The following is a 13231-nucleotide window of genomic DNA, read 5'->3' on the forward strand; positions in this document are numbered from 1 at the left end:
ATAGTGTTGAGGTGGCATCAGCATGAGGAAGCCACAGAGTGGCAAGGTGACATAGTGTGGAGGTGGCAGCAGCAGCATGAGGAGGCCACAGAGTGGCAAGGTGACATAGTGTGAAGGTGGCAGCAGCATGAGGAAGCCACAGAGTGGCAAGCTGACATAGTGTGGAGTTGGCAGCAGTATGAGTAGTCCAGTCACATAGTGTTGATTTAGAAGCAGCATGACCACAGAGTGGCCCATTTACATAGTGTTAAAGTGGCAGCAGCATGAGGAAGCCACAGAGTGGCAAGGTGACAGTGTGCAGGTGGCACCAGCAGCAAGAGGAGGCCACAGAGTAGCAAGGTGGCATAGTGTGGAAGAGACAGGAGCAGCAGCATGAGGAGGACACAGAGTGGAAAATTGACATAATGTGAAGGTGGCAGCAACATGAGGGGGCCACAGAGTGGAGGTGGAAGCAGCAGCATGAGGAGGCCACAGAGTGACCCAGTAATATAGTGTTGATTTAGCAACAACATGAGGACGCCACAGAGTGGCAAGGTGACATAGTGTGGAGGTGGCAGCAGCAGCAGCATGAGGAGGCCACAGACTGGCAAGGTGACATAGTGTGGAGGTGGCAGCAGCATGAGGAGGCCACAGAGTGACCCGGTGACAGAGTGGGAAGGTGGGTGGCAATACCAGTACCCGCTGACAATGGTGGGTGTAAGAAGGAGCACTTGGCATCAGATGTGTGGCATCAGGCGGGTGGGAACCTCAGAATAGTAGCTGAGGCAGGTAGCCAGAAGAAACCGGTCTCTTTTGTCAAGGTTTGGATGAGGCAGCATGGATGATCTAATCTGATGCATCAGGCATTGGTTGGTGGAAATCCTGGTTGATCCACATCTTATTCATCTTGACAAATGTCAGTCTCTCCACATTTTGGGTGGTCAGTCAAGTTCTCCTTGGGGTAACTATGGCAGGTGTCACGCATGAGCTGCCACTGGCTGACATCGAAGTTACACAGGGGAGTACTCCTGTCCACTTGAGTCATCAGGAAATCATTCATGGCCTTTTTCTGTTCATATAGTCAGTCCAACATATGGAGGGTGTAATTCCAATGGGTGGAAACGTCGCATATCAGCCTATGTTGGGGGACGCCGTTCTGCCGCTGCAGCTCAAGGAGGGTGTGCTTGGAGGTGTACGAGTGGCTGAAGTGCATGCAAAGTTTCCTAGCCATTTCTAGGATGTCTTGCAGATGGGTGGAAGACTTCAGGAACCGCTTGACAACTAGATTGAACACATGCACCATGCAGGGCGCATGGCTGAGCCCACCATGGTTCCGATTTTCAGTTGTCATGGAGAAAGCCGGGATTCGATTTATTGATGAAGGACACGGAGCAGTTCCTCCCCTGTGTGATTCTGTTCAGCCAGGCAAACGAGGTGTAGAACAGCGTGACACCACCGTGCCCTGCACATGTGGTATGCTGGAGAAGCATTGTGAATTGTCCCTGCAGTGGAGGCTGAGGATACGGTGGAAGATGAGGAGGCAGAGGCCGACATTGTCGCAGGACCAATGGCGTTAGAACGTAGAGGCAGAAGCGGCGTCACCTGGCCAAGTTGCTGGTTGGAAGGGGCTGGGCAGGAACCACATTTACCCAGTGGGCCGTAAAGGACATATATTGTCCTTGACTGTAATTACAGCTCCACACATCGGTGCTGCCATACACTTTGGCAGATACTTACAGACTCCAGGACTGGCCCACCTTCTGTTCTACATAAATAAATGACGGCTTGGGACTGTCTACCTCAGCTCGGCACAAGCCATCATTTCTCTGAAAGGTGCAGAGTTCACCACTTGGAAAAGGAAGGACTGCAGCACCAGCAACTTGGCCAGGAGCACATTCAGCTTCTGTACCGTTGGATGAGTGCACAGATACTGTTGTCTCTTGGCAATCGCTTTGGTGATCGATTGCTGATGAAATGACTGACGAGGAGTAGGAGCATCAGGACCGGTAGATGATGGGAAGGACAGACAGCTCACTTCGGCTCAGGTGGTGGAGCTTTGACTGCCAACATTGGCACCCTAGCCACTCTTTACCTCCTCCGGCAGCTTAACAAAAAACTGCCACACCGCGAGTAGGTGATTTTACCCCCAAAACTCCGCACTGACTGACTGCTACCGCCGCTACCTCCGTGAACCCTTGCACCACTACTTTCCGGGCAGGTAGACTCCTGCGAAGATGGGTGGTCTACCCCGGGCTTGTTTGGCTCCCAACCTCCCACTCCTGCCACCCCGCTGACTCCCGGCCACGCTATCGACTTGCTGTCTCTGCCGCTGCCTCACGTGCAAGCTGCCACCCTCTTCTCCCGATGATGATGAAGCCCCTTCGTCACCCGGCTCCCAAGTGCAATCAGCTACATCATCACCATCGAGTACTGTCTGCATGTCACTGATGTCCTCCTTAACTGTCTCTGGGTCAGAAGCATGACTGCTCCCAACACCAGCTCCCACACCACTCTCCTCATCACTACTTGCCTGCCTAGTGGAGGAAGCGGCGGATGTCTCCTCCATATCTTGGCTGGCCAGTAGCAGCCGACTGTCTTCTAGTAGTTCGTCCTCACTGTATAGTGGAGCTGAGCCCACAGCATACAATACTTCTCTGGCTGAGGGAACAGAAAAGGACGGAGGCAGGTTGAGGACAGGTGAGGGTACAGGGCAGCTTCCGGGCCATACCACCTAAGGGTTGTGTCTGATAAACCCACTGACTCTTGGTTGGGGGTGTCTGATGTCACTTGCGACGAACTCTAAGATCGAGTCAACCATTCAAGAACCGTTGGGTTGCTAGTCAAGACACAACCGCTAGCTGACACTGGGAGCTCAGGCCTCTCGCTGCGACTCCTGATGCCACGCCCCCTGCTGCAACCTGTGCCTGCACCAGAAACATTTAGGCTTCTGTCCCTCCCCTGTGCAGCACCTGTCACTTCTCTGTCTGACAAATTTTTAGATCAAATAAGCAAATAAAAATGAAATTAATACACCCCAAAAAAGGCTGTAATATTGTCACTTCACCACACAATGGCTAATATGCATTTCTGCCACTAATACACAACAAAAAAGGCTTTAGAACATATAACTGCACTGCTGAACAGCAAATAATACTTTTTTTGCCTCTAATACACGCCAAAAAGGCTGTCATTTTCTCACTTCACCACACAATGACAAATAATACTCTCTTTTGCCACTAATACAAGCCAAAAAAGCTTTAGAACATATAACTGCACTGCTTAATGGCCAAAAAAGCTTTAGAACATATAACTGCACCGCTGAACGGCAAATACTTTTTTTTGCCACTAATACAAGCCAAATAGGCTGTAATTTTCTCACTTCGCCAGATAACAGCTAATAAGCAATTTTTTCCTACTTATACACTCCAAAAAAAGCTTTAGAACATATAACTGCACTGCTGAATGGCAAATAATACTTTTTTGTTCCATTAATACACAACAAAAAAGGCTTTAGAACATATAACTGCACAGCTGAATGGCAAAAAAACTTTTTTTTGCCACTACTACACGACAAAAAAGACTTTAGAACATATAACTGCACCGCTGAACGGCAAGTAATAGTTTTTTTTTGCCACTAATACACGCCAAAAAGTGCTGTAATATTCTCACTTCACCACACAATGGCTAATAAGCCCTTTTTTCCCACTAATACACGCCCAAAATTGCTTTAGAATATATAACTGCACTGCTGAACGGCCAAAAAAGATTTAGAACATATAACTGCACCGCTGAACGGCAAATACTTTTTTTTGTCACTAATACACGCCAAAAAGAGCTGTAATTTTCTCACTTCACCACACAACAGCTAATAAGCCCTTTTTTACCACTAATACACACCAAAAAAGGCTTTAGAACATATAACTGCATCGCTGAACGGCAAATAAGCCCTTTTTCCCACTTATACACGCCAAAAAAAGCTTTAGAACATATAACTGCAACACACAAGGGCTAATAAGACATAGAAATATTTCCTAGTAATACACCCTGTTTATGGCTGTATCACAGAGCACTTGCACCGCAATAACAATTAGCTGGAATAACAGAGCTGTATAATGGCAATTTGGATCCGCAGTCAGTGCAGCAAGGTGTAATAGGATTTTTCCTATTAGCCAGGCTGTACACTCCCCTATTGGACCCTGTTCTGATTCAATACTGTGGAATAATTCCTCCCTATCCTTTCCCTACACTTCTAATAATGTTTCCCTGAACTTCTATTCAGCTAAATAAAAGGTTTCAAGTCTTTCCTAGCACTTTCCCTAGCGCCTGCTGACATCTCCCCCTGCACTAAGTACATTTAAAAATGGCTGAATTCAAGATGGCTGAGGCTGTTTATAGGGTTGTGACATCACAGGGCTGGCTGGCTGCTGATTGGCTGCATGCATGGCATTGTGCATGATCCCTCATTCCCAGAGTTCTTTGCTCCATGTCCTAACACGTGCAGCAGCCATTTTAGGAAAAAATGTGATTCGTTACCACGAAGCGTGAGGAAATTCGGATTCGGTGCGAATCAAATTTTTCCTGAAATTCGACTTTGTCAACTTTGATTCGCTCATCTCTAGTAGCAATTGTAAACCATCCTGCCTGTTTGTTGCCTTTCTTATAAGATTTGTGTTAATGATAACCTTTTTTTTTTTTTACCTGGTGAATTTCTTGCCAGCCATTTTCATCCACAGTGCCAATGTATGCTCTGTTGTAGAGCAGTAACTCACAGCACCTGGGATCTCCACCCACCATGGCCGTATGGTACAGAGGAGTAAGACCTCGACGATCTTTGTAATTTGGAGAACCACCGAGATCCAAAAGTGTCTATAAAGAAAAGTTAATAAAAGACAAGATTAAAAAGTAAAATATATTCATATTCACAACTTTTCATTAAAGCCTTTGCCAAATTTAAACCATAATTGATGTTTGGAATACCTCATTGTGGTACTACATATAAGAAAAACATCACTTTCCTCAATTCAGTTAATGGATGACATCGCTAAAATAATGACATAAAATGCCACCAATACAATTATTTAGTAAGCCAAAGAAACTGCACAGATTAGACACCATAAAGTGTTACTGAGATTACTCAAAAACACCTGTAAAAGCAATGCCTTCAAATGGACCCTCAGATATGTTGTTCAGATAAAAGATATCATTACTGGGGATCCATATACCATAAGGACATACATATCATAGAGGCAGCCCAGGGAGCTGTTATAGGACCCTTGGAATGGGGGCCCAGCACTTGTTCATCCCATTCCTTTGCAACTGGATGGCGAGAACCTGTGCACGACTGTACTATTAACAAACAAGGAAATGGGAAATTTCCCAAGGTTCGCAGAAACAGTGTCGGAGAAACCGACATGAACATCCTTGGTGGAAAAATGCAGCAATATAATGGTTTGGTGTTAACATTTTGCTATGAGGCACCTTCTCTTCTACTGTAAGTGCACCACTGATACCTACAGTTGGGTGTTTAAGTATGGGAATCATTGAAACACATGTTAAGCCCTTCTCCTCTGATGCCTTTGAAATATATCTGTCACTGCTTCCATTGCGCTGGGTCCCTACTAAACAATAAGGAACTATTGGAGTCTCCCAGCTCTCTGACTTTTACTTTGGTACCCATGTTGATCCATCTTTCCTGCCATCTATCTACCTAATCATGCATTGTGTCCACTCCACAGAAATTAAAGTTTTAATCTTCCCTCAGTTCTCTACTCATGAATTCAAAAGACCTCAGAAAATGTAAGATCATATCCTCTCAGACCTCCCCATTGATGCATATATTATCCATGATCTATATACATCTCCAAACTCTTAACATGTCTATTAGGAGACATATCATATTCTCATGCAGACTGATTTATCCAGAACCTTTTGTGACAGAGATTTTCCAAATGTTATGTCTCATAGCTGTTCCTATAAAATAGTTTCTTAGTGGTATCTGATCGTGGCCAGACTCAAAACTATAAAACCGCTTCAGACACATGTTGGAGATGCCTACAGATCCTGGGACTTAGGCCTCATGCACACGACCGGGCCGTTTTTTGCAGTCCGCAAACGGCTGATACACAAAAAACGGAAGCCGTCCACGTGCCTTCCGCAATTTGAACAGAACGGCCCATTGTAGAAATGCCTATTCTTGTCCACAAAATGGACAACAATAGGACATGTTCTATTTTTTTTTTTTGCGGGACCACGGAACGGAGCAACGGATGCGGACAGCACACGGAGTGCTGTCCGCATCTTTTGCGGCCCCATTGAAGTGAATGGGTCCGCATTTAAAAATGGCGGCTCGGATGCGGACCCAAACAACGGCCGTGTGTATGAAGTCTTACACGTATATGTAGTGGCCCTGTTCTTTAATTACTTCCAGAATCTCTTCTTTTACACAAAACCCCTGTAAGCTCTTGGGGGGGGGGGGGGGGGGGGGGGCCTCTCTCGACAATAATACTTCTCCTAAACATCTGTTTACCTTCTAAACCAAAGCTTACTCAAAAATGATTCAGAATTCTTTCTTCAGATGCCAAGCTTTTAATTCCACTTCATAAAACTAATTTACCCCACTATCTATTTCCCAACAGCTTCAAAAAGTAGACCAAATATTCCAAAAGGAGGATGCTTGGAATGGCTTGGGAGATGAGGGTCTGAAAGACTTGGATTGACATTAGAGCCACCACTGACTTTCCTTCTGTGCTCTTTGTGGGCTTCCCATTTTTTGTCATTCTCGCTCAATGTAGGTTAAAGTAAAAAACTTTGTAAAAAATCTTTGAACTGTGTTAGCCAGTGAACAGAGCATACAAAATAATGAGATTCCTTAGTAGTTCAAACCTTTTAATGGGCAGATGAAAAGATTATCACAAAATGGTAAGCCTACGAGACTACTCAGGTCTCTTCCATGCCTGATCTTTTCCGTTAGCCATTAAAGGCTATCAACTACTAAGAAACCTCTGTCAGTGTGGGCTGGGATATGTTTCTTCGTATTTGGTGAGAGGGGAGTAACAAAATAGTTGCTATATTTTAATAAACATAATTTTCTCTTCTTATAACTCCAATTATATATACAAAAATCTGTAGATGTACAGTAGAAGGATGCAATCAGCTGCAGACACACTACAACTCCTTATATCCCATGTCAATCTGTTCTGTGACGTATTAGAGTATTTGAAGTCAGTGATCTGAGCATTGAAATCACATGTGAATAATAATAAATATGCATAGCAGGTTAATTAGAATGGGGGATGACGTCTTATACATTGGCATATAAATATATGTTTATATGATAAATATGCAGTGATAACTAACGACATAAATTATTTATAGCTGCACAGGGCGGCTGGCGTCATATTACGTATTGATAGACAAAAACAAAGCAAAGCTGGAGAGACCAGAGCTCTATAGGAAGCAATGTATGCAGAATTACTAGCAGAGCCAGAACTTGAAGCCTCTGGGCCCTAATGTAAAACCTGTAACAAGGCCTGAAACCCACCTTGTGTCCTACAGTAGTGTCTTCTTATGTGGTAGAGGAATATTTGGGTCCTATCTGGCATTAGGGCCTGGTTGTGCTACCTCTGCAACCCCATAGCTACCTGATTACCAGGAATACTCTATGATGAGTTACAAATTATAACTTGGCAATTGTTCTCAAGGTTGCTAGGCCTCATGATTTACTTCAACAGACTATGCATGAATTGCAGCTCAGATGTAGCAGGGCTGAAGATGTCATTTTAACATTTTGGAGCTGCAGTGTGTGTTCATTTGCCTTTGTAATGAGATAAGTGGCATCTTCGTGAAGCCACCCAAGCACCCACATACTACAGCCTGCCAGAGGACACCAAAACCAGAGCCAGGTTGCTTCAATAACAGTGTTGGCCAGCAGGAGAGAAGCTTTAGTGGGTGCAGAGGTAGCCGTCGCACCCAGGCCCTGTAGTCTGATGGGCCCCTCTGCCACAAAAGAAGACATCAGTATGAGATGATAGATCGGGGCCCAAGTACTGATTTTAAATTGGGGCCCAGGAGCTCCAGAATGTCCCCATGGCATTGCCAGCCAGATTGGACCTATGTACCTGATGAAAGAGTCTCTTAAAAGCCAAAATAGGAGACAATGAAGTATAATTTCCCTACAATTAGTACCCTCGTTTGGACCTTCTCTAGCTCAGATAGCACCTTTCCCATTCTCCATCTCTTCTTAGTCAATCTTGGAGGGTTGGTGACTATGCCATAAAGAGTTAAACTGGAAAGTCTGCCTCCTTCATGCCTATGTAAAGCAACACACTGAGATATGACATTGAATTGTGCCAAATGACAAACTCCGCTCTGTGAATGTGACACACTAGGCCTGCTACATCTGTGTGCACTGAAAAAAATAAGAAAAAAATGACCATATTGTAAGGCATTTCTCTGCGGGCTTAGATAGGATTACAGCCCCTCGTAGATACGCGTGACACAGTGGGGTACCATAGCTTTGCTACTATTGACCTCAATTTGCTTCACTCTTATTTGCTTCTATGGAAACCAGTTATAGTTTAAGGGAGGGGGATACAAATCTACGCTATACTTTCTCTTGTGCTTTTGTCTGTTAATTGAAAAGCTTTATATATATATTATAACAATCTGCCAGAAAATAAGAGGTCTTCCTCTGACTTAAATGTTACCATGGAAGCAGGCCCCCTCCCCTCAAAAGCTATTAACCCTCGTGGTAATGTTCAGCAGAACTGGGCTGCAGTCCAGTATGTGGTGCCAAGAGGGGGTCATGTAAAGTTGTCCAAGAAATTCTGAAACGTGGACTGCGGAGGGGTCATATGTAATTGGGGGGGGGGGGGGGGGGAGGTTAGTGCCTAATTTAATACTGCATGTTTAACGCATAACCACCCTGGATCCCCAAAGGGAAGAAAAAGCCTGTGTAAAAGCTTGGGTGTCAGTAGGTGCTGGTATCTTATGTTTTTTTTGTTGTTGTTTTATTCTATTATTACTATACAGATGTTGCCAGCATTAAAGTCGTACCTGGTGCATTATGACACTAGCTTATTGTGCTGGTTTAGTTTAACTATCTAAAGCCTAAAGATGGTATCGAGTTACACTGTCTGGATGGCGCGCTAACCCACTGATTTTGGTGTTTGATACATCTTTTTATATATATTGCTATTCTTATATGTCTGATTGGCTTATGGCCCTCGAGTTGTTGTGGCCACATAGAGACTGCTACAGTACATACTGAGCCAGATGTACTAATTCAGCTAATCCAGCTGTGTGCTGCTGTGAAACTACAACTCCCAGCATGCAAACATGCTCTGCTGCTCTTCTAATGCCTATAAAAGTGAATGGAGTATTCTGGGAGTTGTAGTTTCAGAACATAGACATACACCAGATTTTATCATTTCGCTCTAAGATTTGGTTCTCTGTATCAGAAAAATTAAGCAATATCCCATGTTAAAAATACATTGAGGGACATTTATTAAAACTGGCATAACCATTCGCCAGTCTTGATCTCCCTGCACTATGAATAGGCAGATGTCTCTTAATAAATTAGGCACATCATTGAGTTTATGCCAACTTACAGGCTCATGCAGACTTATGCCACTTACTGGTAAAAGTTATAGGGAATCCCCACTAAACCCCATCCCCCTTTTCTCTGCACTTCGTAACCCTAACCCATCCAAGTTAAAGGGAACCTGTCACATTGAATGTGTGCAGAGGAGCTGAGCAGACGGTCCTATCAGTGATTGACAGCTCTCTCTATATACACAGTCATAGAGGGAAGGCTGTCAGTCACTGATAGGACCGTCTCCTTGACTTCAAAGCCCAGAATGAGCAGTAATATGAATGTATAAAATATAAGTTATAATAAATACTTTTCCACAAAACTATATATCAATCTGCTCAGCTCCTCCTGCTCTATAATATGTTGCTTGCAGTTTACATAGCATTTTACTGGTGACAGGTTCTCTTTAAAGTTTAGAGGATGCAGCACTAAATTAGCACTGCATCCCCTTAATTTCTCAGGATCAGTGGACAAGTGGCTGAGAAACTGATAAAATATCCAAGTAAAGTGCCATCACTTTTAAAGATGGGAAAACTCTCCCATAAGAACTTACCACCTACAGTATACACAGGCTAGTAAACAAGTATCTGGTTGGTGGAGGGCAAATGGCTAAGACCCCACTAATGGAGAGAGAACGGGGTCCCTGAGCACACAGAGCACATGGATTGAGGGTCACATATGTGCACTATTGCTCCATTCATCTCTATGAGATAGCTGGATATACAGTAGCTGAGTGCTACACTTAGCTTCCCTTCAGTAATTCTATAGAGTTAGGGCTCGTTCACGCGAACGTGTGAAGCCCATGCCGTGGACCACAAATTGCGGTCCGCAATGCACGGGCACCGTCCGTGCGGCAGGCGCATGGGGATCGCAGACCCATTCACTTGAATGGGTCCGTGATCCTTCCGTTCCGCAAAAAGATAGAGCAAGTTCCATCTTTTTGCGTTGCGGAAGCACGGAACCCCAGAAAGCACTCCGTAGTGCTTCCGTAGTGTTCCGTTCCGCACCTCTGGATTTGCAGACCCATTTGAATTAATGGGACCGCATCCGTGATGGGGATAACCACAGAACGGTGCCCGTGTACTCCGGATCAGCAAATGCGGTCCGCAATATGGCAATGGGCATCCCTTGAAGAGGAGCTGTCACCTCTCCTGACATGTCTGTTTTGGTAGCTACTTGCATTTCCCGTGTAATAATGATTCTGAAGCATCTATTCTTATGACTCTATGTTGTGCCATTCCTTTATTATTCCTGCTAGAAGTTATGAATCAAGGTCAAGATGTTTCCAGTTGAAGGTATGTCCCTACACTCTCTGACACTGGCAGCATTGATTGGATAGCGCCAGTCTATGCAGGGACACCTCCCAGCTGGTAACACCCATCTAGACCTTCTTTTGCAAACTGCTAGTAATTCATTCATAAATAAAGTCTAACAGGAATAATGAAGGAATGGCACAACATAGAACCATAAGAATAGATGTTCCAGAATTGTTATTACTTAGGAAGTACAAGTAGTGGCTAAAACAGATATGTCAGGAGAGGTTAGAGGTCCTCTTTAAATGGAGCATTGATGGATTCACTACCGGTGTCATTGTACTTCAAAGAGTAGCTCCATAAAATTAATCAGCACAGAATTGTCGAACCATTAATCTGCCCAGTCCACAAATTTGCCAGCTCATTTAATGTAGAGGGAGAATTGATTTGCCACTGATGCACATTTATTTGCCAATAATCAAATTTCAAACACGTCAAATGTATTCACCCTTTGCAGATAGATCACAAAATCAAGTGGTCAATTATGAAAACTGGAACGGGTTGAATAAATTTACTCATCTGTATTTTCATGGCCTGTGTGTGCCACGCCAGCAATGCTCCATAGATTTGATGTATGGACAACAAGCAGTTTTATATGATTGGTCTTTACTGATGCAGAAATCATACAGAGAGGCAGAGAAATAGATGGAACGCATTAAAGTCTAATCATTACTCCTAATATCCAGTCTGCCAGTGACCCCCTATATCAATCATTAGGACGTGGTGGGTTACTCTGGATATATCTATGAGAGATGCATGTTCCTTGCCCTTCTCTCCGCATCTCAGAGCCCATTTGTCTAGGACGTGATATATAAACTTGCCTCTTCATTTCTGAAAACATATCCACTTGAAAAAATTAAAAACAACTCCAGTTTTTTTTTTTTATTGCAATTTTTTCTTTTTTCTTAACCCATTCGGCCGTGCTGGGGCATTAAAGGGAACCTGTCATCAACGTTATGCTGACCTCACTGGGACTCTTTTCCAGGCCGAGTCTGCAATGATTGTGCTGTTGGTTCTCAACAACCACTTACTCTTAACTAGAGTTGAGCGAACACCTGGATGTTCGGGTTCGAGAAGTTCGGCCGAACATCCCGGAAATGTTCGGGTTCGGGATCCGAACCCGATCCGAACTTCGTCCCGAACCCGAACCCCATTGAAGTCAATGGGGACCCGAACTTTTCGGCACTAAAAAGGCTGTAAAACAGCCCAGGAAAGAGCTAGAGGGCTGCAAAAGGCAGCAACATGTAGGTAAATCCCCTGCAAACAAATGTGGATAGGGAAATGAATTAAAATAAAAATTAAATAAATAAAAATTAACCAAAATCAATTGGAGAGAGGTTCCATAGCAGAGAATCTGGCTTCCCGTCACCCACCACTGGAACAGTCCATTCTCAGATATTTAGGCCCCGGCACCCAGGCAGAGGAGAGAGGTCCCGTAACAGAGAATCTGTCTTCATGTCAGCAGAGAATTAGTCTGCATGTCATAGCAGAGAATGAGGCTTCACGTCAGCCACCACTGCAACAGTCCATTGGCATATATTTAGGCCCAGCACCCAGGCAGAGGAGGGAGGTCCCGTAACAGAGAATCTGTCTTCATGTCAGCAGAGAATTAGTCTGCATGTCATAGCAGAGAATGAGGCTTCACGTCAGCCACCACTGCAACAGTCCATTGGCATATATTTAGGCCCAGCACACACACAGGCAGAGGAGAGAGGTCCCGTAACAGAGAATCTGGCTTCATGTCAGCAGAGAATCAGTCTGCATGTCATAGCAGAGAATGAGGCTTCACGTCAGCCACCACTGCAACAGTCCATTGGCATATATTTAGGCCCAGCACACACACAGGCAGAGGAGAGAGGTCCCGTAACAGAGAATCTGGCTTCATGTCAGCAGAGAATCAGTCTGCATGTCATAGCAGAGAATGAGGCTTCACGTCAGCCACCACTGCAACAGTCCATTGGCATATATTTAGGCCCAGCACACACACAGGCAGAGGAGAGAGGTCCCGTAACAGAGAATCTGTCTTCATGTCAGCAGAGAATTAGTCTGCATGTCATAGCAGAGAATGAGGCTTCACGTCAGCCACCACTGCAACAGTCCATTGGCATATATTTAGGCCCAGCACACACACAGGCAGAGGAGAGAGGTCCCGTAACAGAGAATCTGTCTTCATGTCAGCAGAGAATCAGTCTGCATGTCATAGCAGAGAATGAGGCTTCACGTCAGCCACCACTGCAACAGTCCATTGGCATATATTTAGGCCCAGCACCCAGGCAGAGGAGGGAAGTCCCGTAACAGAGAATCTGTCTTCATGTCAGCAGAGAATTAGTCTGCATGTCATAGCAGA

General features: G+C 44.6%; 1 protein-coding gene across 1 annotated transcript in view; it reads right to left on the reverse strand.

Moving 5' to 3' along the window:
• Positions 1-13231, reverse strand: part of SHANK1 (SH3 and multiple ankyrin repeat domains 1) — a 511391-nt gene that overhangs the window by 346402 nt on the left and 151758 nt on the right. The window contains exon 6 of the mRNA XM_044281565.1: positions 4678-4845. Within this exon, the coding sequence (XP_044137500.1) occupies positions 4678-4845 (168 nt within the window). The remainder of the gene's footprint in view (positions 1-4677; positions 4846-13231) is intronic.

This window comes from Bufo gargarizans, chromosome 2 (assembly GCF_014858855.1).
Source record: "Bufo gargarizans isolate SCDJY-AF-19 chromosome 2, ASM1485885v1, whole genome shotgun sequence".
NCBI lineage: Eukaryota > Metazoa > Chordata > Amphibia > Anura > Bufonidae > Bufo > Bufo gargarizans.